The sequence below is a fragment of the Vulpes lagopus genome, chromosome 6, assembly GCF_018345385.1.
Source record: "Vulpes lagopus strain Blue_001 chromosome 6, ASM1834538v1, whole genome shotgun sequence".
In the NCBI taxonomy this organism is placed as follows: Eukaryota; Metazoa; Chordata; class Mammalia; order Carnivora; family Canidae; genus Vulpes; species Vulpes lagopus.
This window is the reverse complement of record NC_054829.1, coordinates 92958649-92984361: the sequence shown is the minus strand read 5'-3', so window position 1 is coordinate 92984361 and position 25713 is coordinate 92958649. Positions and strand designations below refer to the sequence as shown.

The 25713-nt window shown below is 36.4% G+C and overlaps 1 protein-coding gene across 2 annotated transcripts in view; it reads left to right on the top strand.

The window, feature by feature from the left end:
• The first annotated feature begins 2174 nt into the window (after window positions 1-2174).
• The window catches only part of HPGDS (hematopoietic prostaglandin D synthase), a 28484-nt gene continuing 4945 nt past the window's right edge, over window positions 2175-25713 (top strand). The window contains exons 1-5 of one of the 2 annotated variants that reach the window (XM_041757985.1): window positions 2175-2329; window positions 10020-10166; window positions 16649-16741; window positions 17260-17369; window positions 23083-23181. In XM_041757985.1, the coding sequence (XP_041613919.1) occupies window positions 10034-10166; window positions 16649-16741; window positions 17260-17369; window positions 23083-23181 (435 nt within the window). In that variant the 5' untranslated portion in view covers window positions 2175-2329; window positions 10020-10033. Of the gene's footprint in view, window positions 2330-9403; window positions 9419-10019; window positions 10167-16648; window positions 16742-17259; window positions 17370-23082; window positions 23182-25713 lie in introns of those variants that run through there. The other variant, XM_041757986.1, reaches the window with a different exon arrangement.

Below are 25713 nucleotides of genomic sequence, written 5' to 3'. Positions count from 1 at the left end.
CAGGGCACCTAGTGTTGACCAATGACCAAGAATTGAAGGGCCACTCCTCCCCTAATCGATGATTGGTTACTTTGTCTTCCTCCAACCAAGAAAAGTTGGTTGTAAATCAGAGCCTTGTTATAGGAAAGAAGGAAAGTGCTACTTCATGCCTATTTGATTTTTTTTAAACCAAAGCATATTTAATATAGGGAGAGAATATTAAATGTGTCATCAGAAGGCATAAGCATTGATCCTAGCTTGTCTCATCCCAAATTCCTAGGCAATTTATCTAATTTCCCTATGTCTGTTTCCTCATCTATAAAATGAGGATTGAATGTGGTTGAGGTAGGACAAAAGGATTTTTTTCCTTTTAGATTTTATTTATTTGACTGAGAGAGAGAGAGAGAGAGAGAGAGAGAGAAAGCGCATGCATAAGCAGGGGGAGTGGCAGGCAGAGGGAGAGGGAGAACAAGACTCAGGGAGCCTGATGTGGGGCTCGATCCCAAGGTCCCAGGATCGCTACCTGAGCTGAAGGCAGACACTTCACCACTTAACCACTACCCAGGTACTCCCCCCAAAAGATTTTTTTAAGAATTTTTTTAAATTTTTATTTATTTATGATAGGCACACAGTGAGAGAGAGAGAGGCAGAGACACAGGCAGAGGGAGAAGCAGGCTCCATGCACCGGGAGCCCGACGTGGGATTCGATCCAGGGTCTCCAGGATCGCGCCCTGGGCCAAAGGCAGGTGATAAACCACTGAGCCACCCAGGGATTCCCCCCCCCAAAAGATTTTTTTAAATGTAAGTTAAAACTCAGTGAAAGATAATAAATACAATATGCTAATTTTGTATAGTTCCTATTTTTTTTTTGCACTTAATTTTGACTTACATACCTTTTTTTTGTTTGTTTTGGTGACTAAGGAGCTGTATTTGTAGCCTAATTAAACTTTTCACAGACCAAAAAAATATTTATATAGTTTTTCATTTCTTATGCTTACAATCAATGGATGTAAACATATTTTTGAAAGTTTAAAGCATTTATAAATGGGAACTATTACATGATTGATAGGTTTCTATAACTGCCTGTGAGTGTAATTGTCTGGAAGTTGAAAGCCAGCCTGTCATTAAAATGTTTTAGTGATCTGTAGGTCCAGTAATGCACAAGCAGGTATTTCGCTGGATCGTTTCACTGAACTGTCCCAATATTATAGCTGGAATTAATTGGAGTGAAAAAAAAATAAATTTCTAAAACAATTAGGCATTTGTTACTAATCTATGAAAGAATTATCAACAAGGGATGTTAGAACCTTCCACTCCAGGTTTACTTTATTTTTTTTTAAATTTATTTTAAATGTAATTATTTTTTTAATTTAATTTTTTGATTTATTCATTTGATAGAGAACGCGTGTGCACACAAGCAGGGAGGGGGCAGACGGAGAAGAAGAAGCAGACTCCTCACTGAGCACAGTGCCTGACGCACAGTGCCTGATGCCTTCAGCTCAGGATCCCGGACCCTGGGATCACCACCTGAGCCAAAGGTAGACGCTTCACTGACTGAGCCACCCAGGCAACCCTCCTCCCAGGTTTACTTTCAACAGTATGGCTCTTCTGAGAAAAAGAAGGTAAGTGAAATATACTAGCAGCAATGAGAACTTAAGAAGTCCTCGTAAAAATGTGATTTGTGGGGAAATCTAAATTGAGATCATTCATTCAGCAACAATACTATTAGCGCTTACGATGTACCTGGCTGGCATTCCTTCCCATAATGAGGGCACCAGGGTAAACTGAATAATGAAGTACCTGCCCGGACAGAGCTCAAAACAAACCAAGAATATACACTATGCTGTCAGACACGATAATGAAGAAACACACAGCAGGTGAAGGAGATTGGAGGAGGGTTCCAGTGAGAACATGGTCAGCCAAACATCCTCCAAGGAGACCTAATGAATTGAGGAAGCCAGCCACGTGCATATCTGAAAACAAGGCTTGTTTGTGTTCAGGCTCTTTCATTCCCCAGGAGCCTAGGGTGCAAGGTTTTAAACAGAAATGAGTACGTAGCAATAGGCACACATCAGCACCTGTAACTTTGATTTTACTAACTGAATGCAAATATGTTAGGTTATTTACACACAGAGATCCTATAAAATGCCAAGAATAACCAGAAGTCTCTGCAGGATTGGACTGTTTGGCAGGCATATTTCATCTAAGAAATGAAGAAAGAGACTTAGGTGGAAGTAAGTCACTTCATCTCTCATTGGCTTGTGGCGGTCACTTACTCATCATATAAACCCAAGATGTAGTCACTTCTGAGAGCATAGAAGATACTAGAGACTCCACGGAGACAGCACAAGTAAGTGAAAAGACTTTACAAAGATAAGAAATGAGATAGTGTTCTTTCTTCATCTTAGTGTTTATTTTTATTACTGTCATATTTTACATGTGACTGAGCAACTGATGACCTAATTTCACCATGCCACTCATTCAGGTCTCATTCAGAGCCTCTTTGCTAGTGGCCAAGTAGAAATCATACAATAGTTTTTCTTTCTTTCTTTCTTTCTTTCTTTCTTTCTTTCTTTCTTTCTTTCTTTCTTTCTTTCTTCTTTCTTTCTTCTTTCTTTCTTTCTTTCTTTCTTCTTTCTTTCTTTCTTTTCTTCTTTCTTTTCTTCTTTCTTTCTTTCTTTCTTCTTTCTTTCTTTCTTTCTTTCTTTCTTCTTTCTTTCTTTCTTTCTTTCTTCTTTCTTTCTTTCTTTCTTCTTCTTTCTTTCTTTCTTTCTTTCTTTCTTTCTTTCTTTCTTTCTTTCTTTCTTTCTTTCTTTCTTCTTTCTTTCTTTCTTTCTTCTTTCTTTCTTTCTTTCTTCTTTCTTTCTTTCTTTCTTTTCTTTCTTTCTTTCTTTTCTTCTTTCTTTCTTCTTTCTTTCTTTCTTTCTTTCTTTCTTTCTTTCTTCTTTCTTTTCTTCTTTCTTTTCTTTCTTTCTTCTTTCTTTCTTTCTTTCTTTCTTTCTTTCTTTCTTTCTTTCCTTCCTTCCTTCCTTCCTTCCTTCCTTCCTTCCTTCCTTCCTTCCTTCCTCCCTTCCTTTTCCTCTTTCTTTTCTTTCTCTTTTTCTGCTAAGGAATTTTCTTTGTAATATTTTCTACCACTTTAAGGCTCATTTTGTTGAAGTGTCTCGATGTTTTGCCAAGAATTGTATTCTATCATCATTTGGTTTCAAAGGTAATTGGAGGCATTTACCACAGGCTAAGAATTTGAGCTCACAGCTCCCAAAGGATATTTCTGTTATTCCTCTTTGAGGCAAGCATTTAAAATGATATTTAGGGGATCCCTGGGTGGCGCAGTGGTTTGGCGCCTGCCTTTGGCCCAGGGCGCGATCCTGGAGACCCGGGATCGAATCCCACATCAGGCTCCCGGTGCATGGAGCCTGCTTCTCCCTCCACCTGTGTCTCTGCCTCTCTCTCTCTCTCTCTGTGACTATCATAAATAAATAAAAAATTAAAAAAAAAAATAAAATGATATTTAGTTGGTTTTTGATGGGAAAAGAGAGATCCTGGCTTGCCAATGTAAAATGAAACATTCAGGGTTTGACTGAAATCAATATTTTACTCAGGTAACAAAAATGCTTATGTTTCTTTATTGTCCACAACTTAACTCCAACCTGACAACTTTTCCAGAACCAAACTAGACATGCTCAGGGACTCTGTGAAGGAGGGAAATCAACATTCTTTACCACCAACTGTTAGCGAGTAATGCAATGCTGTCATTTAATGTCATAAGGTCATAAGAACTTCTTATGTAGACAATAGCATCTTGTGTGATTGCTCTTTAAATCCAATTTTTACATTTCAAAACACTACAGTCTATATAATGGGAGTGTACAAACATTATACTCTGCTGGTACATTTTGTATAGTTTAAATACTGGTCAAGTTGAGATATAGCAAAGTGCTACCAGCAAATTCACAAGTAATCTTTGTTTTTATACTTCAAACCCACAGGTTACTGTATTACTACTAGGCATATATGAAACTGTATCTGAAATTCTCGAGTATGTTTGACGTTCCTTTAATTTAAGAGTAAGGGCTCACATAGATGAACATTTTTAGGAGTAAAATAAAGATAGTGTTAGGGTTTTTAAGCAAATTGTAAAATGGTTAATATTTAATTCCTTATTTGAACATTTTTCTATCCATCAAAATTACTCCCAAAATGCAATTCCTTTTTCAGTTATCTGTTGAAATTTTGAAGGTGTATAACATAGTAAATGAATATTAGCCTCCTTTGCCAGAATTGAGTTTGGATGGTTAGCTGCTTTCTGGCATAGACACGAGCATTTTTTTTGACACTAGCATTTTTGATATTATGTTTTACTGTGCTCTTACAGCAACATACAGATTAGAATATTAGCTCAGCTAAAATGAAATGGTTTTATTATAGCTTTTTTTTTTTTATCAATGACTGTATTAAAATTGCCTCTGGGATTGAATGCTCCTGTGTTTTGTGGTTGTTAATCAGTTGAGAAGTACCAGGGTTACATAAAATAAAAAGAGCTACAAATCAGGAGAAAGGAGGCCCCCAAGACAGAACTCTTCAAACCTATTATTTCCCATGTAAAAGATTTACTTTATTTTATTTTTAAGATTTTACTTATTTATTCATGAGAGACACACAGTGAGAGGTAGAGACATAGGCAGAGGGAGAAGCAGGCTCCCTGTGGGGAGCTTGAAGAGGGACTTGATCCCAGGACCCTGAGATCACAACCTGAACCAAAGGCAGATGCTCAACCACTGAGCCACCCAGGCATTCCGAAAGATTTACTTTCGAAATAAGGTTAGCATATAGTAAAAGCTAAATCATCTTTTGTATTTAATGGCTCCATCCATCTGAGTTCAGAGATGAAAGCGTCTATCCAGGGGTTTTATGAATCCTCATTTGTATGTTCTTTGGGAAACTGTGTATCTTATTTTTCAAACACAATTCTCAGTGGGTTTTTTTATTTAGCTGGTGAATCAGGAACCTTATTTTTTTTAAAGATTTTTAATTTATTTGAGAGAGACAGAGAGAGAGACAGAGAGAGAGAGTGCATGATGAGGAGGGAGGGGCAGAGGGAGAAGGAGAAAGGAAGCAGGAAGCAGGAAGGAGCAGGCCCTGGGGTTTGATCCCATAATCCTGAAATCATGACCTGAGCCAAAGGCAGACGCTTTTTTTTTTTTTTTTTAAGATTTTATTTATTTTTTTGAGAGAAAGAGAGAGAGTACATACATGAGAGACTCTCCGCTGAGCAGGAGGTGGAAGTGAATCCCGGGACCCTGCCAAAATGACCCAAGCTGAAAGTAGATGTCTAACCGACTGAGCCACCCTGGTGCCCTTTGAATGAGAAACTTTAAATTACTTTCTTCAGAGTGGAAGGAAGCCAGTCCTTAGTTTTCGTTGTAAAGGAAAGCGTTAAGCATGATCAGCTTCCCTTTTGACTTCTTGTTCTATATCATTTAGGGAAATATTTTGCAGTGTTCCCAAATGGGATTCCTAACACTGAGTGACAGTGGAAGGGCTTAGAAAAGAAGCTCCCAGGGAACAGCATGACACTGGAATTTGCCCAGGCCAGTCGAAGCATACTTAGGTCTATCATGCAGCTGGGTGCTATTTCTTGTATTACGTGGAGTTGGGATCTAATTCTGTATAGTTTTCATCTTCGTCTCACTCTGGTCCCATTATGTCCCCACCGTAATGCTATGTCTGTCCTACATCTGAGGTTCTGTTCTGAGATACCATGCACCCCTGTATGTCTGGTCCTGAACAAAGATCACATTAGCCTAATTACAAGTTTGTTTTTGGTTTTTTGTTTTTAATATAAGTCTTGCAATCTGGTAGGTCAAGTCCTCTCCTTCTGTTTATTAATTTGTCTTGGCTATTTCAGTCCTTAGCATTTCCATTTGAAATTTAGGCTCAGGTTTATCCCCAGACTCTCTTGAATTTTAAATATAAATGATAATTTTGATGGCAAATAAGGACATTTTTGTCGCTTCCTTTCAATTCCTTATGCAGATTGTTTATTGTCTCAAATTACTGAGTTAGCTAGGCCATCCAGGACTATGCTGAATGGTAAGGATAATAGTGGGGTTCTCATTCCTGATGTTAAAGAATGGCTCCCCATTTTGTGTGATGTTTGCTCTAAGTTTCTTTGTAGACTCTATTTTCTTTTGTGCCTTGTATCTTTCATGAATGTAACTAATTACCAATTCAATTTCTTTACTGGTTAGTATTAAAAGCAGGCTTTCAGGTTTTTTTTTTAAATTATTATTTGATTGTGTTAGTTTACATACATACTTCTCAAAATTTTCCCATTTAAAAATGGGTTCAGATCCAAGGACATAAAGTTATTTGCCATGTTAGCTTATGATTTTTAATCATCTGTTTCATCTGCTGTTATGAACCCTTTTGTGTATAATATTAATTTTTGTGACCTTTCATACATTTTCTTTGTTCCCAGTTTTACTAGAGGTTTACAATTTGACCTTTTATAAAAGCCTGCCAGGCCCTAGTTTCAAGCAGTGCATGCCTACACAGTCTCCCATTTGTGTGGGAGATTTTATTCTCTTATCTTTTCTGAAGGAGCTACCCTCTTGGATGGCCACTGGCTCTCAGAATTCGGGGTCCCGCATGCTTACTGCATTTGGTTTCTGTTCACTTTGGTCCTGGCAAAATTTGTCTTGCTTTTAATCCTCACCATTTATTTTTCTTTTTATATTTGATTTTTTTATTTTTATGTGCTTTCAGGAGGATGGGTTTATCAAAGGACACATGCTTGAGAATTTAAGTCCCATCAACTTACAGAGAGCTGGACTTTAACCTTGACTGCAGTGGGAACCGTCTTTCCCTGTCTTTGTCTCTCCTTCTCTCCCTTTTTATTCTTCTTGCATTTCTTTCTGAACATATACTATGTGAGAAGCACTGCATTGGTACTTTACATACAATATCTTCATTACCATCTTACAGGTGAGGAAACTAAAGTGAGGGATGGGTAACTTGCCCAAGGCCATTTAGATAGTAAGTGGTAGGAGTGACCCCACAATCACACATTCCTTTCACCACTGACCTGCTTTGCCCTTGAACTTGTTCCTCACTGCATCTCTCAGTGGGAGTGGGATATGTCTTACTTTCATCCTTTTAACTCTTCATCTTCACGAAATAAAAGCTTTAACAAAGTAAGGTTATTGGATCAGAAATACACCATTAATGCATGAAGAAGAAAAAAAAAAGTACTGTCCTCTATAGTTATCATTAGCTTATATTGTAAACTTATCAGTTTTCACCATACAAACATTTACATGGAATTTCTTCTGTTAGTTTTTATACAAAAGCTTTATAAAATATAGAAAAGATTTTAATAATCTGTAAACGTTTCCAATTGAATTTACGTTTACTTATTTTTCACATCACACAAATGTGCACATACACCCTGAAAAACAAAAGTCTTTGAATTTAGAATTTTGTAGCCATAAAAATCAAGAAACTAGACTTTTTTGACCAGTAGAAAATATAATTATGCAAGTAACTACAGGAATGTGTTGTGCAAGTACAGCTTCATTAATGAGTTAAGACTGTTGAAAGGATGTTCTAAAAGGAAAGATAAGCATTTGTCAGATGTTCATGGACCTGTGCCAAATCTTAGATTTAAAGACATATTTGCAGAGAACTATAGATAGCTGCCAACTTATGCTAAAGATTTTTTAACGTCTTCTTTACTTGAGTTAAATACAACATAAAATAGCATGTTTTTGCAAATGAACAACAAATAATCCTTGTGTTTTCGTGCCGAATTAGGAGGTGGACATTGATCTTTACATGGCATTTGACCAAATGAGAAAAGGTTATATGTTTAATTTTTAATATTGATCATAATGGATGTATATGACTCTATATAATTCATATAATGTTTGTAAGGAAAATACATATATCTTTGTTGCTGAGGAAAAATTGACCTATGACAGTAAAAATCAATAAAAACAAGTGTATAAAATATTCTCCAAATAAAAACTGCAACCAAGAATGACACTTTTTCCACTCTGAAGGCTTTTTTTGTTCTTTTGAAATTTAAAACAGATAGATCAAGTAATTGTAATAATCATGCTTTTTATTTCCTAGATAAGAACATTCCCTTTATTATTCATATTAAATAATCAAAAAGAATATTTCCTTTTTTCAGAAGGAAGCTTGTTACTTTACATTTTTTATTGACTATTTACGTACTCTCAGATTTTTCTCACTATTTATTTCTAAGTTCAACATTAAGCTTCATGTAGTCCTAACCCCAAATTTGAACTCCTTCTATTCATATTTCTCCCCCAAAGAATTGAGGGCTATAAATCTTGGAATTTTCATTAGTTCCCTCTAGTAAATTCTTCCCTCTACAGAAAGCACTCCCTCACATATTGATGTGTGTGGCATGTGGCATGTTTCATGTGGGTGCAGACTGGTCTTGCTAACAAGAGTGAAACGGGGCATGGAATGCTTAGGGTGACTCTGTTTCTAGCGAGGAGTCCCACCTCCACCCACAACATCTGGATGCGGGAAAACTAAGGCCCAGAGAAATGGATTCACCAGAAATCACCATTATCATAATTTTCTGGATCTTTAGGGGGTCTAGATAGGCAATCAGAGAGTTCTTTGCGATGATCTATAGAGAGACATTGTGAATGCATGAACTTGGCAATGTAGATATTTATGGTTTGTGCATGACCTTTTTTTATGTTATATGATTTCAGGTAGAATTTTGTTTTGAGACTTCAGCCCAAATTTTCTTTCTGTATAATATTCTATTAATATCCTTGAAAGACTTCCTTAGCAGAGAATGAACTATTTAAGCTTACCACTTAAAATAAATACTATTTATGACTTCTATTCATGTAATTGCTATGATTATTATTTATTTTTAGTGTACTGTATCCACAGTGTTTATTCTTGACCATAGAATGAATTCAAAGTTATTACTGTCAATAGCTAATGATTATTAAGTGCTTAGCATTGTGTTAAATGCTTTACATGTATTACCTCATGAAATCTACAAATCCATATGAGTATTTCTATTTACAAAATGTGGACTTCGAAATTCAGAGAGATATTGTTCACTAGTCCAGAGGTACATAGCAAGTAGAAGAGCTGAATTTCAAATGAATGTGTTTCTTTCTCAGTTGCCTGATCATTATAAAATTACAATATATTCCACTAGTAGTGCTTAAGATCATTGTTTATAAACAATGAAAATGAGAGGATACAAATCACAGAAAACCCAAAAAATTATAAAGACCTGACCTACATCTAGCCAGTAGTCAGAGCAAACTCTCTGAAATGCAAGGAGAGTTGCTTGCTTTCTTCCTTGTTCCTCTACAGAAGGAATGGAGAAAGAGGCTTACCATTGTCGCCTCCCAACTATGGCCACCAAGATGGGGTATGTTTGTATGGTGCTAGCAAACTCATGAAACCCGGCAACATGGAAAAGAAAGCAATGTTTCCCTAAGCCTTTGATTCCTAGAGGGAAATGCCACGGGTGACAGAGGGGAGGGTGTGGCCAGCTCAGGTTGGCAAAGCTGGCTCACATTCCTCTTGCACATACCCTGTTCTTGAAATCCTTATCCAGCTGTCCTCACAAACTCAGCTGTGTCACCAAAGCAAACAACAAACCAAATGTCAAATTACAAGTGAGTAAAGGCAGGACAAAAACAGCTTCAAATGGAAAGTTTTGGACTCTATCCTCTGATGGTTGGTGTATAGATATCCTCTCACTCTGAATTTTTTTATAAATAGAATTTGAGTTTGGTTATTTCACTGGAATGTTCCAGTTCATTCTTAAAAAGAGAGCCATGATCTTATGTCTGTCAAGTCTTTCTCATATATTATTAGGATAGTAATTTATAATTCAGGTTTTGAAATATCCTCTATTCCCAGTTATCTCAAAAGATGCCACAAAGTTTTCAAAAAGTCCCCCCAAAAAAATGTCAAAACATCTCTGGAGGGCTGTTAAAATAATCTTTCAATTTTTCTTTTTCCAGAATCACATCACATCATGCCAAAATATAAACTCATTTATTTTAATATGAGGGGGAGAGCAGAAATTATTCGTTACATATTTGCTTATTTGGACATAAAGTATGAAGACCACAGAATAGAACAAACTGATTGGCCTGAAGTCAAATCAAGTAAGTGGCACAAATAATAGTTTGTGAAAATGTAGGGGAAATACGTCTTTAAAACTTTCTGTCTTTCCTCAGGGAAATGAAAAAAAGAGAAGTTTTTAAATCTCATGTAGCTTTGCGTTGAGAAGCAGCAGTTCAGGCAAGTTAAATAAATGCTCCATGGCCCAGAAATGTTCATATCCAAGGCGAAAACACAAACTTCGCAGAAAGAGTATATAAAAACTATGAAGCTTTGCCAGAAGAGCTGAAATAGGGAATACCGAAGTCTGTATTCTTGACAACTCAAATTGGATGGGCTTACTACAGACACTACAGTCTTCTCACAAGGGGTCAGATATGCTGCTCTAACAGAAAACCAAACTCAAGATGGCTTAAATTACACAGAAATTATATCACATAATATAACATATATAATATAATGAAAATCCAGAAATAGGACAGCTTTTAAGAGATGACTTTATTCATTTTTCTTCCTCTGTTGGCGGTATCATGAGGTTAGTAGCAATAGGTTTGCTGCAGTTCCAGCCCCATAGCCTTGAACAGTCATATCGAGAGGCATATGAGAAAGAAAGGGCACTGCTTCTTTAAGCATTCCCAGAAGAATGAAGAAAAATTTCCAGAAGACCTTGGCAAACTTGGCATGTCTCACTGGCTCAGACGGGTCGTATGTCCATTTCTGAACCAGTCACTAACCAAGCATATGGGAAGAACCTTGAACCATCTAGTCTACCTCGGAAGTTGGGGTCAGAATCAATTTTCATGAAGTATGTGACTATTCAAAAGAAGGGCGAATACATGAACAAAACTGTGTTGTTCAATCAGAGGGAAGAGCAAATTGACAAGCTGGGCAGGCAATCGAATGAAAACATGCTAGTTAGCATTCAGGACAAAGGGGAAGAATTAGAAATACTACATTAAAAAGTGTGTGGCTCTCAGTAAGTTGTAAGTCATCATGTAGGTGTTATTAGTTTTTTTATTTTTTTATTTTTTTTAAATCTTTATTTAAAAGATTTATTTATTTATTTATTTATATTTATTTTTTATTTTTTTATTTTTATTTTATTTTATTTTTTTATTTTATTTATTTTTATTTTATTTATTTATTTATTTATTTATTTATTTATTTATTTATTTATTTATTTATGATAGGCAGAAAGAGAGAGAAAGAGGCAGAGACACAGGAGGAGGGAGAAGCAGGCTCCATGCCGATAGCCTGACGTGGGACTCGATCCCGGGACTCCAGGATCACGCCCTGGGCCAAAGGCGGGTGCTAAACCGCTGAGCCACCCAGAGATCCCCTTATTATTTTTTTAGAATGAAAAAAGGATAGATGAGCCAATTCTTTTGTCCATCAGGTCTGCCTAGAAAAACTATTAATAATACGTCTAAAATTCACATTTTTGTGTTAGGATTGTTACAAATTTGCATAAAATGAAGTTGAAGCAAACAACTATTGAGTATCTGAAGACTTTTGGACACCTGATAGATTTCATTTAATTTCTTTAGCATGCTCTCATGGGATGTGATACTGTTTCTATTTTATAGCTAGGATAACTATTGCACGTGGAATTTATGTAATTTTTCCAGGTTCACAGTCCTAGCAAGGTGGAACTGTTTTTCAAACACAGGTCAATTTCATGTTATTTGCCCTATATAATGCCAATAACAATAACACCATGATAACTGGTATATTAACAATACATATCTCCAAATGCGTTTTGGAAACATGAGTTCCTTAAAAATCATTACCCCTGTAGCCGCTCTTTTTCTTACTAGAGAACTCTTCCCTGCTGGGGTTGAACATCTTATTTCCTGTTCTCATGGAACTTTCTCAGTAATATCCTAACTTTTCCCTGGCTGTCAGAATTTGTACCTGGGATTTTTAATTCTGTGGACATAAAATAGGTGAAATTTAATTTTATCCATCAATTGTTAAGATGGATAGCAAGCTGCAGAGATATCACATAACAAATTCTGCCTTTTAGTTTTTAGATGTAAGTTCTTTGAGTGCCTCATACCCTATTCTATCTTTGACTTTTCATTATGTTATTGAAAAATGGAATTGCTGTATTTTCTTAATATTTTCATAGATTTTTAGAGTAGAAAGGGATCTTAAAGTTCATGATAGGAAAACCATCATATAGGAGAAACTACTTGTATATAGTTTTAAGTGCTTTAATAGACACCAACACAAGTGGAATTTAAACAAAATGGATGGACATTTGAGAGGGGAAAAAGAGAGAGAGGGAAGCAAATCATGAGAGACTCTTAACGATAGGGAAGAAACTGAAGGTTGATGAAGGGCCATGGGTAGAGAATGAGCTAGATGAGTGCTGGGTATTAAGGAGGTCACTTGTTGTAATGGGCACTGGTGTTGTATGTAAATGATCAACCACTGAACTCTACTGCTGAACGAATATTGAACTGTATGTCAACTAAGTAGAATTTAAATTAAAAACAATACAGACACCCAACACAAAAATGGACTAAAGAGGATAGAAATGTATTTCTTTTGCATAAAAGCCCACGCTGATGTGGAGGTTCTGCTCCATGAAGTTGTCAAAGATAAGGCTCCTTCTTTTCTGTTGATCTGCCATCCCTAGTTAGTTGTCTTATTTATATAGCATGAGCCAGTCCTGTCTCCCTCCACATTCCAGCTCATCGAAAGTGTGAGAGGAAGGCACATCTCTTTCTTTCAACGGCATGACCAGAAGGTTTTACACTTCACTTCTGCTTATAGCCTTTTGGCAAGAACGTATTCATATGGTCACACATATCCTGCAAGGGAAGCCAGGAAATGCTGACTTTAATGCTTTGAGAAAAAAGGAAAGAATAGAAGTTGAAAAGCAGTTTATTACAGATTTTAGCTGGCTTCATCTCCTATCTGACTTAGAAATGTGTTTGGTGTTTGAGACCCTCTATGACCTTCCCTCTGTGATAACTTCGAATATCACTGGATATTTCTATTAAAAAGTTCTTCCAGGTCAAACCGGGTGGACCCTGCACAGGTGTGGACATTTTTTTCTCTTTTCAAATAACATTAAATACTTTTTAAAAAGGCAAAGCCCTCTAAGGACAAGGAAATAAAGCTTGAATGAGATAGCACAAAATTTTCAAAGCTGGAAAACAGGTCAAAGAATGGTAAGGTGATTTAGTAGGTCAGTGATGCCCAAATATAAGCCTGGTAGAGGAGAATACAAGCTGAATCACATCAGGCAGTTCCCAAAAGACTCAGGAATTGGTAGCAACAGAGAACTCTAAAAGCTGAACTGACAGAAGGTTGACTGGAAGATTGTGAAGCAGCCACATGACCATGAGATCCCATGCCCACCCTGGAAGAAGCATAGAAATTACTCTCAAGGGAGGATGGACCAGAGGACTGTAGGGCAGCAGACATTTCTGCAGACACAATATAGGTAGGATTCAGGGGAAGTCTAGAAACTAAATCGTGAGACCCAAAGCCCTTATCCCCTGCTCCACAATCAGAATACTGCAACCAGACAAGTATACCTCTGGCAGGAAGAGTTCTCTCTGGGGAAGATGATCAGCCCAAGAGAAATGTTTAACAGACACTGAACAGGTGGGAGTCTCAGTGACATGGCCCAGCCCAATCTGTTTGCAGGCCTTTCCCATATACATTGAGATTGCAATTAGCTTTTATTCCTTTCGCTTATTTAAAACAGGAATGGCAAACCAGAAATTATTAGATATTTGTGAGAAGGCCTCCAGGGTAAAACAGACATAAACAAAGAAACAGAAGGGGGGAAAAATCACCTGAAGGCATCAGGATGATGTAGCAAGAAAAAATTTCAAAAATATAAAACCTTCAGAGACAAAATATCTATATATTCTGAACAACTATGATATAAAAAGGAATATTCAGAGACAAAAAGGGTTTTAAAATTAAAAATATGATATAGACAAAATAAATCAATTTTTAAAGAATGATAAAAAAATAAAGAACTCCTCCACAAAGTACAATAGGAAAAAGAAAGAAAAAAATAAGAGAAAAAAGATGAGAAAAATTGAGACTCAGTAAGCTTAGGATATCCTATGTCTCAGTAAAATTCTTGGAAGAAAGGAGGAAAACTTTTAGAAGAATCTTCATTACTTCAAAATTAAAATCTTCAAAATTAAAATCTATCTCCTCATGGCTTTCATACATTGGTCTTGGACTTATTTTAATCTGTAGAAAACAGATTATTCCTTCTTTCACATCCAATTATTTGAAGAAATTCTGTATCTTTAAAATATCATGGAGAAAAAGCCACTGCTGTGTAGACAGTTCAATGATAATACTCTGAGTGAAGATAAAGGTCACTGGCTAAATACAGAACTGAGTTCCGTTAACTCATGCGTCCATCCCTCTAGCTATCAACTTTTGAACTTCCCTGATTGTTTCTCTGATCATCGTTGTGAATATCAGTTCAAACTTCCCAGCCTTGACTCTGCCTTTTGATTTAGATACTGTTTCCCACGGACTATATGGGACCTGCAAGATATAGGTCCAAGGGACAACTCTCTTCTCTTCCTTGAATGATCCATTTATATCCATTGGTTTCCTCCCCCCCTGCCCCCAAGAAGGACAAGTTTCTGTTAAGACATATGTCTGCCATTTAATATGTGGTATCTGTGGGGAAACACAATGTCCCAGGCATGGGAATAGTGCAGAGCACAGTGGACCTCCGTTCCCAGCATAGGTCCAGATAGTACCTAAAGACATTTTACCAAGATCACAGGGGTTATTTTGGCAGCTGGATCACACAGCCTTGTATTCAGCATCACTAAATTCCTTAAAGGCGTTTGACAGGTGCTCCTGTCCAGTTACATCTCCAATGACCCCGAGGTTATTGATTTTTTTCTGGAACCAAATGAAGGACTTGGCATTTGTCTTCTTAAATTTCTTCTTGTTATATGCAGCCCAATATTCTAACTGTTGGCAATTATCCTAAGCCTGGCTCAAATGCTGCCAGTAAGCTGAAAGCTTACCATCTCACAGGAAAACATATTCCATCATCAATCGTTCCAATGCTAAAAAATTATTCTTCCTCTTGAATTAATATCTACCCCCTTTAAAAGTACCTCGTAGTTGTAGTTCTGCATTTTAGAGATAATCAGAAGAAGTAAAATTGTTTATCCATTTGATAGCTGTACCATATTTGAAGATGGCTATTAGATTTGTTTTGTCTTTGTTTGGTCTCCCCCAGGAAAGAGTGCCAAGTTCTTCAGTGAATCTTCATAAAATGTGGTTTTCAGACCCTTCTCTAACTTGGATACTATCCTCTGGGTTTGCTCTGATTTTTAATGTATTCTCAACACATGGCTCTTAGATCTAGCAAAACAGCTGAGCAAAGATCCCAATTGAACTCAGTTTGAATTTTGCCTCTACCAGCTATGCGACCTGGGCTATTTACATAACTTCTCTTCACCTCACTTCCTCATTTATAAAATGAGATAATAGTTAATACTTACTTCATAGGGTAGTTGTAAGTATTAGAAAAACCTAATGGGTCTGTTAAATATTCAGTACACTGCCTAGCATAAAGGAGGCATCCCTCAAAATGTTAGGCATGTTAATTCCCAGTCCCATACTTTGCTTCAAATAAAGCATCGCACTTTGTGTCGACTTTATTTGGGACTCTGTTTTGCTCACTGCAGTATCTCCGGTGCATAGAATATCTCTCTTGTGAATAAATAAATAAAATCTTTTTTAAAAAGAAAGAAAACAAAGTAGGATCGACAGATAAAATATTAATACATCTGCTATGAGTCTGCCCTGTATTTGCACAAGTTGCTTGCTGCCTTACCATATACCTCATATAGTCCCTCATCAAAATAAGAATTTGACTAAATTCCTTACATAACTCAATATTTAAATCAAACTTTCCATTTCCTCAGACTATGTTTTTAAGTATTTACTTATTTTTAAAAAATGTTTATTTGAGAGTCAGAGAACACAAGCAGGGGAGAGGAGCAGAGGGATAGGGAGAAGCAAACTCCCCGCTGAGCAGGAAGCCCAATGTGGGGCTTGATTCCAGGACCCAGAGATCATGACCTGAGCTGAAGGCAGATGCTTAACCAACTGAACCATCCAGGTGCCCCAGACTATGGTTTTAAAGAATAATTAATGTTATTGCTGATCAAAGTACAAAAATTAATGAAGCTTTAAAAGAAAGGTTTTTTTAAAGGTTAAGTAGTAAGTATATGTAAATCTATGATACTAAACACAGTTTAATATGTAGTATCACTATAAACCTGCGTTTCAGACCTGGTGCTGCCACTAACTCTGTAGCAGGTCTTCTAACTCTTTTTAAAAAAATTTATAAAGATTCCACTAGAGGGTGCCTACTGTCCTTTTTAGAACAAATATTCAAGAATTCTGTAACTTTAAAATCATGATTTGTTTCCATAATTATCAGTAAAAATGGAAGTAGTATTACTTGATTTTGTTATAGAGGTTGATTTTTTGCTTATTTTATTTTAAGCTCTTCCATTTGGTAAAATCCCCATTTTGGAAGTCGATGGACTTAACCTTCACCAGAGCCTAGCAATAGCAAGATACATGACCAAAAACACAGGTAATATGTTTATTGTGTTAAAGAGTTTTGATAACTGAAGAAAATACATGACATATATTCACTGTTCATTAAACAACTTTATTGCCAAACACTACAGCATAAAGAATGAAACAAAAGACACAAGTTTGTTACATGGATTATACACGGATTGTGGCACTTCTACTTACAGGAATCTCATGTAGCTGAACAACGAGCAACAAAGCCCTTAACAAACTTGCAGGGAAAGATCTGTAGGATATGTGGGGGTGTGTATATTGAGTGGGATATGTAGTTAATAATTTTCATCAAGAAATAATGGAAGAATACAAAAAACCCTAGTAGAATGGTTACTAATATGGTAAAGGAGCACAATGAGATGGGTGGGGGCAGGGATGGAAGTTAGTCTTCATTGGATACAGTTTTACATTGTTTTGAATTTTTGAACCATAAGAATATATTGTCTATTAAATAATTAACATTTTAATATAGTCACTTAAATTCAGTGTCTTTCTGGGCATAAAATGGTCTCTATTTTATAGATCTGGCTGGAAAAACAGAATTGGAACAATGTCAAGTTGATGCGATTGTGGACACATTGGATGATTTCATGTCACGTTTTCCTTGGGCAGAGAAAAATCAAGATATAAAAGTAATGTGATCAGTTTGTCATTACTGCTATTAACCGTATCTACTTGCCAGACATTATGTGGGGTGCTTTAAAAAGTTCCTTTTTATATAAGTAAAACAGTTTTAAAATATCAAATTATATTTAAAAATTTAAAACAAAATTCCCTGCTCTTCCTCTTCATATTAACCCCTCCTCAGATATAACCCTCTTTTGAACACTTTTAGCTATTCCTTACAACATGTAAACGTGGCTATCTTTGATTCACTAATTTTAGATAGTTTCTCTGGGCTTCTTATTATAGTAACAAGAGATAGTAATAAGAGATAAGTATCTCTTCTGTAATCATTGTCTCTGCTTCCCTTCTTCCAAACTCCCAATATAATGATATTACAATGTTTTGGCCAAATCAATATTCACTTGTTACTTTAGTATGCATAGGCAAATCTCGTACAGAACTGTCAAATGTAGTATACTTTGATTTTCATTTCCTTGCTCAATTTACCTCCTCAAAATCAGTAATTCCCTTTCCTTCATTTGCTTACTTGTTTTTACATTTATTGCTGGACCTTCCCACACCACCCAGGAGGCTGCCAATACAATTTTCCATAAGGTCAATGATGTCAGATTATCTATCACGTCCACTATTTTCTTGGAGCTCTCTGGCTGAGATCCCTCTCTTGCAGACGTGTCTAGGCCTCCTGCAATCTGCCCTCACTAGACTTCCCTTCACTGCCATCCCAGGGATGCCTTTCTCTTAGGTTGGAGTCCTATTTCCTAGATGCCATCCTCTCTTTACTTACTTCTTTGCTTATTTGGGGCACATCCTCCAGGATTCCCAAACTTAAAATGAATGCTGGATGACAAGAGGTGTAATGATGATAGCATGGGTATGTCTGTCTCATGCGTCACACTGCCTCAGTCTGGTTTGGCCACCCTAAAAACCTAGTGCACAGTTATCATCCTGTAATCTTTATTATCATATTTTTCCTCTTTGTTTTGGTCTCCGTCTTTCCCCAAGAGTCCAACCATGCTTTATAATCCACAATAAAGAACAGGAAAATTAAAAAGTTTACTCAGGATTTGTGGATTTTGAGCATCACTAGGCCACTTGTGGAGTATTTCCCAATATTACTATCTCTAGGGACTACAAAGAGTCCCTAGAGAAGACTTCTGATCTTTTGCCTGGAAATAAAGGTGTGGCTGCCAGTGTTTTGGGAAGCAATCAGTGAGGACAGGGCTAAGAGTCTCAAAAGTTATGCATATATTCATTTAATCACCTATTTTGAAGACATTATGGATGACAGCTCCCAATGCTCAGACCATCTATGTCCCCCTCTGTAGTCTGCCCAAGATGGGGAAGAGGCATGTGTCCAGCAGTGTAAACTGAAGAGGGAACTCTTAGGCTAAAATGACTTCTTTCACAGCTTTCCGGGGGTCCTCACATTATCCTCTCCCTTACCTCCTTACTCCCAATTCTAGATATATATCCTGCCTTTTCCTAAACCATCTGAGGGTTTTCTGGGGGTGATGTTGGTTTTCCCTCTGCAGATACCTTATCCCCTTGCTTTTATAGCTTCAAATTTTGCTTTTTCTTGTCTCCTTTCCTGTTTTCCACCTCTTTGTGGGTTCCATCTTTTCCAAAGTATGTATTTACTGTGGTTTGGGGATGAAAAAAATTATATATGTGTGTCAAATCCATCTTCTTTATCCAGAATTCTAAATAGACCTTGTTGGTTATGCTCCACTACAGCCCCCTAGTGGTTTTCTGTAGGGCACTCATCACAATCTGTATTTTAAAATATATTTGTCTTCTCCAGTAGAATGGGTCATGAGGGTAGTAATTATGTCCTACTACTCACTCATGTCCCCACACCTACCACTGTGCCTTTCACTTAGCAGGCGCTAAGTACTTGTTGAATGAGAGACAGCAAGAGCTGACTTTCCAAACACCGTGAGCAGGTGCTGCTCCAGCCCCTTTACACAGGTGGTGTCGGCCAGTCCTCCCAATCCTCTCATGAGATAAGTGCTTTCTTCCATCATGCTTGCTTTGCAGATGAAAAAACTGAGAATCGGAGTGGCTATGGAGTTGCCCAGATTCATGACCTCATCGCCAAAGCATACTTTTAAATTAGTGACTAATACACAGAACATCCCTTAGGGAGAGACTCTTATCATTTTTCCAGATGGAGAAATTGAAGTTTACATAGTATAAGTAACTTTCATAAGGTTATTTAGCTACTAAGTGGTACACAAGGGATTCAAAGCCAAGCCACTCTGACTCAGACTCTGTGTTCTTAACCACTGGTTGTAACACCATAGTGCCAGAGGCTGGTTGATTTTTTTTTTCTTAAGATTTTATTTATTTATTCATGAGAGACAGAAAGAGAGAGAGAGAGAGGGAGAGAGAGAGAGGCAGAGACACAGGCAGAGGGAGAAGCAGGCTCCATGCAGGGAGCCTGACGTGGGACTCGATCCTGGGTCTCCAGGATCACGCCCTGGGCCAAAAGCGGAGCTAAACCGCTGAGCCACCCGGGCTGCCCTGGTTGATATTTATGTATGTGCTATAGCTTATATCTGCAAGTTCCAGCACAGAACAAATGGCAGTCTTATCAATTTACTTAAACATATATATGCTAAATACTACTTATTTAATTAGGAACTTCTGATGTCAGTAGATATTTGGAACATAAAAGTATCCACATTTACTAATTTCTTGATATAAATGTTAAGATGTGTCACACACACACACACACACACACACATATAAATGACTAACCGGGACAAGTCTAAAAATAAAAGCTCAGCTGTGCTATAGCATTATATTTGCGCTCTGGAGTCACGCTACCAGGCTTGAATTTTGATTTCCTTCTTACTAGTTGTCACATGACTATCCATCAACAATTCAAATTCTTTGCAAACTGTGAAGTAGGGATATGATGGAATCTACTTTGAAGTATGTTGGGAGGATTAAATGTTAGAATGAGTCCCTATGATTAGGTAGAAAGTGTTCAATAAATATAATTATATAGTATATTAATAACCATTATAACTATTAATATAATAGTTATATAGTTCACCGTTCATTGTTTTTCCTTTTGTCAGACATGGAATCTATGTTTTACACATCGTTATAAAGGCAGAAATAAGTAGATACACAATGTCCAATTTAAAGCCTTTTGTTTCATAAGCCAAACACCCTACTGATTGGCAATCTATCAACTTATGGGCTTCCCCTTCTCTATTTTGTACCTTTCTGTGGCTGAGGCTCCATAATAGAAGCTACTTCCCAGAGGAAAATATTCTTTGAATGTTTATGATATGAGTAACATTCTCCCTTTGTATTAGAATAACAATACTCTTTCATACCACCTACCTCAAAAATTCACAGGACATAATCCAAGCTTATAAATAAATCACATGAAGGGAAGACACGTTGCAGAAATACTGCACTTAGCTACATATTGATTAATAAGCAGGACCTGGCTGATACACAAGGAAAACCCCTCATAGTTCTAGTACATTTCAATGCCCAGGCTCCCCGGTCGTAGGTCGCCCTGCTGCCACCTTGTGGTCTGGTAAAATTTTCAAAAGCAGAATATTGATACAGTGAAGATGAGTGGATAGTGAAAATAATCCTCTTATTGTATGTGCCCTAAAAATCTATCAAACACATATAATTATAAATGTTTTGGTATTGGTTGCTAAAAACTCTACTTCCAATTAAAAAATAAAGTTTAATTTAGAAGGCAAAATATGTTTGTGGACATTGGTCACCTTGATAATCCTTGAATTTATCACTAGTGTTTTTCTGGTTTTTCAAAGTATCTGTTTCAGTTTCCTCATTTAAAGAATGGGGAGGGGAGGATAAAGGATGAGCAGGATCGAATAAATGTCATGGCTCATTTCCAATACTAAATGATTTTGGTAGTGTGGATTTAAAAATGGTGCTTTGGAGAAATACAATTCCTCTAAAAGTCATTTGATAGAATACTATAGCAATGATTTCTCAGGTTGAAAAAACCTCTTGACTCATAACTCTCTGGAGGAAAGGGAAGAAAATTTCTGAGTCTACCAAGTATAAGAGTGGCTGCCTAAGATTTATCAGGAAATGCATTTTAAATAGTACACATCTAGGAAAAAGTATATATAATTACATTTCATCATCTTTATGTTATTTTGGTGAGTATTCTTTCCAATGACTCTTACATACTAATACTTATGTTGGTTACTAATTTACATATCATTAGATGAGGTGAATCACTGAGATGGTTCACCAAACATATTGAGAACCTAGGCTAAAGGAGAAATCAATACAGAGAAAATGTTTTTATTTGGCATCACGTATGCATAAGCATCTGTGTCCTTGTACCTTAAGTTGTGAAAAACTGTCTAGCAGCTATATCCTGTTCCATTCAATTCCATTCCACTCCTAGCTATTCTAGGAGAACCAAGTTGGCCATTACCTTTTCAAGGTATGCTGAGCTGGCTTTGGGAAGTGCCACATGATCTGGGCCCATTGACTCTCAGCTCACAAATTATGTCTAAGAGCCAGAAGAACTCACAGTTTTATTTTAGACTATGAGCATATTAACCATAGAGAAAGAACCTTATGAATTTAAGTGGAAAAAATATAAAGTCAAAATAATGACAAGCTTCCCAAATTTCAGTTTGTAAAACCTGACAAATGTATGTAAATATGTAATGATGCTTTTACAAACTGTCCTCTACAAACCTAAGGCATTATGTTGCAGTAATCTCTATTACGTAGCTAAGTTATAGTAATAGCAGAAAGTAAACCAGCAAGTTGGTGAGGCAGTTATCCGCTATCGGACCTGCCCTAATAAAGGCTATATTTTATTACAGGTCATTATCATTATTAATAAATTATATGCACATATTTTCTACTATTTTGGCTTACATTTCACATCGAAGATACACACCAGCCAGAATTTTCACATATAAACAAACACTTCTTACCAAGAAAGAGGCCATGAGTAAATTATTTGGTCTTCAGAGATTCAGGGGAAAACATAGACAATTTTAAAAAATGGACATATCTGTTAATTTTTCTCTTCTAAAGATACTTGGTTTATTGTTACCTTATAATGCATCAAAAGGGGGCACCTAGATGATGGTTTTGTAGATGATCCTCAAGGTAGACAAAGCCCATACTAAGGCACAATGTCAAGCCCATAAGAAAATATCCGTAAGGCCTGAGAGCATAAGGATTCATTACAGATGACTTCTGTTAAGTGTAATGGTGAAGTAAAAGACTGCCAAACTGAAGGAACCCGGCTTACAAAGTAAAAGTAATTTCTTCACCCTCAGTTATTTCACTTCAGACAGAGGATAATTTTTAAATGTAAAAATATAATGGAATCATTTTTTTCTTAATAAAAATTAGGATAAAAATCATAAAAAATTTTGTGGGTGAAATAGTCATTATATACAAAGAAACTGTAAGAAGTGATGACAGAAGTATTTATTTTTTAATCCATGAGTAACAAAGGGATGACTAAGTATAAAGAATCAGACCTCAATCTCCATAATGTCATTTGAAAAACAAACAAACAAACAAACAAACAAACACTAAAAACAAAAGAACAACCAAGAACACATAGCTACTTCTCTTTCTGAACTCATATGGGAGAATAAAGTAGTAAAAATCTTCAAATCATGTAATTTATTTTTTTCCCCTGTTATCCTTAAAGTGATCTTTTTCTCCCTCTCCTAGGATCAGATGTTTAATGAGCTACTTACATATGATGGACCTCATCTTCTACAAGATTTGAACACATACTTAGGGGAAAAGGAGTGGCTTATTGGTGACTCTGTGAGTATGTTTTACATTATAAAAAAAAAAATACAAGTATACACACATAGACATAAACACACATAGCCAAAACTCACAAAGACTCATTGAGGAAAAAAAGTTACCCATTGAGAAGGAATAGATTAGATAGCAGGGATAAAAGCTAAACTTCTGTGAATAAACCTGTTTTGGTAGGCTTAACTTTGGAACTATGAATTAAAATATTTTATACGATTATATAAAAACAAAAATATTTATAAAGCTAACACTGCAAAGCAAAAGCAAAGCAAACAAACCTATGTTAAACTGATGCATAAAGTGTGTAGAAAAGTACCTATGTACTCTTAATTAGTGAGAGGAACCATTTTAAAAAATATCATTTAAAAAAACATCATTTGTAAAACACAGTAATTTGACTATACATCTTACTATAAATATTCTCTCAAAAAAATAGAAATCTTATACCATTTTTAGTAGAGACATATATTGGAGATATTGTGGGTTCAGTTCCAGGCCACTGCAATATAGTAAATACCACATCAAATGATTTTTTTTTGTTTCTCAGTATATATAATAGTTATATGCACACTATACTGTAATCTGTTAAGTGCGCAATGGTATTATGTCTAAAAAAACCCTATGTACATATCTTAATTAAAAAATACTTTCTCGCTAAAAATGTTAACCATCATCTGAGCTTTCAGAGGGTTGTAATCACTGATCACAGATCACCATAATAATGAAAAAGTTTGAAATATTGCAAGAATTACAATAATGTGATACAGAGACACAAAGTAAGCAAATGCTGTTGGAAAAATAGTGCAGGTAGATTTGCTCAACAAAGCGTTGCTACAAGCATTTGTAAAAAGTGCGGCATCTGCGATGTGTGATAAAGCAAAACACGACAAAACTAGTGGTTCTGTAATTAGATTGTTGTGGTACTGGGTATAGTCGTATTGTTTTATTAGTATTTCTGATATTAGTATATCTCTACTGTGGGGTAAAGCAATAAGAAAATGTGTAGAGGTCACTGAAGACCAGGATCTTCAGTGTGGGAGAAGGAAGCTAGAAAAAGAAGTTCAGTGAAACTAAGTAAACTTCCTATTCCTGAATGTGAACTATATAAAAGATAAGGTCATGATATACTGTGTCTTAGGATAATGAAAAAACATGTTGTATCTCTTTTTCTTGAAACATTGACCAACCCCAATGTCCTGGACACCCCTAGGACCCAGATTCTGGTCTCTAATATTAAAAGTTATCAGGGCTTCTTGGAGAAATGGCTCATTCTCAACTTGGGACATGAAATCTAAGAAATGAGCTGGAAATACGTTGTCATATCAGAAGCAAATAAATTATCAAAGACAACTGAACTGGGATTGTGTCAAAAAGGACTGAAGAGGCTTCCACTGGCCAATTCAAGCTTCACTGAGAATATTAACAGCAGTGGATTGAAACAAATAAAAATGAGTGAATCCATGAGTTTATGATGACCACCACCACCAAACACAAACACATACATGCAAATCCTTAAACCAAATAGAGCTTCATTGTTTACTTTTAGAAGATGATATAGAACCAAATTATTACTCTGAAAACTGTTTTTAAAAATGTTGGGAGGTTTGAGTAAAGAATTTACCTTGCCTTTCCTATCTGCCAATTGTATGTCAAGATAACAAAAAACTGACGTGCAAAGTGTCTTCATAAAAGTACTCCAGTTAGTAAGTAAAAAGGGGAGATTAAAATTAATTATCACCATTTTCCAACACTTAATGGTTGAAATGGATCTAGGCACTGACTAACAATAACTGTTAATATCACCAAAAAAAAGTGAGACGACCAGATAGTACAGCCCTCCTGATAGAGGAGCACACTGCCACCTATAAAGTACTACTGACAAAAACTCAAATCTAAACATGATTCAATGCTGTGGTAGGTCGGAGTCTGCGCCTTCAAGGAGAGAAGACACAGACTGCTTTTGGCTGCACTCATTCTGTTCATGGTCTGTTGAATCCTTCTGGGTGATACTTGCCACATCTTTATTCTCAATTTACAATCTCACCACATAACCCTGCATTTCTTCCCATTGATTCCCCAATAGACTTTCCTAAAATCTATTCTTCTCTCTGCCCTATGGAATGAACAATTTCTAAGGACTTAAACTCCCCCCCCCCTCCTTGTTTTCTATTAAGATTCTTCTACAAACTACCTCCTGATGCCATCTCTTAGCACTCTCTTCCTTCCCCAGGGTTCCACACACACTGGTATTTTGTTTGTTCCTCAGACACACCTCACTCCCACTGAAGAGCCTTTATACTTGCTGTTCCCACTGCCTAGAATGCTTCATATGCAGGCCACTGCCTGTCTGGATCCTGTTCTCATTTAAGCCTTGGCTTAAATGTCACCTGGTAAAGGTCTTCCCTCCATGACCATATGAGAGTCCTTCTCCTCACTTAGCTTTTTCTTCATCATCCCCATCCGTTTACAAATGTTTGTCTTCCTGTTTCAAAATTAAAAGCCGTACCCGGAAAAAAATAAAAATAAAAATAAAAG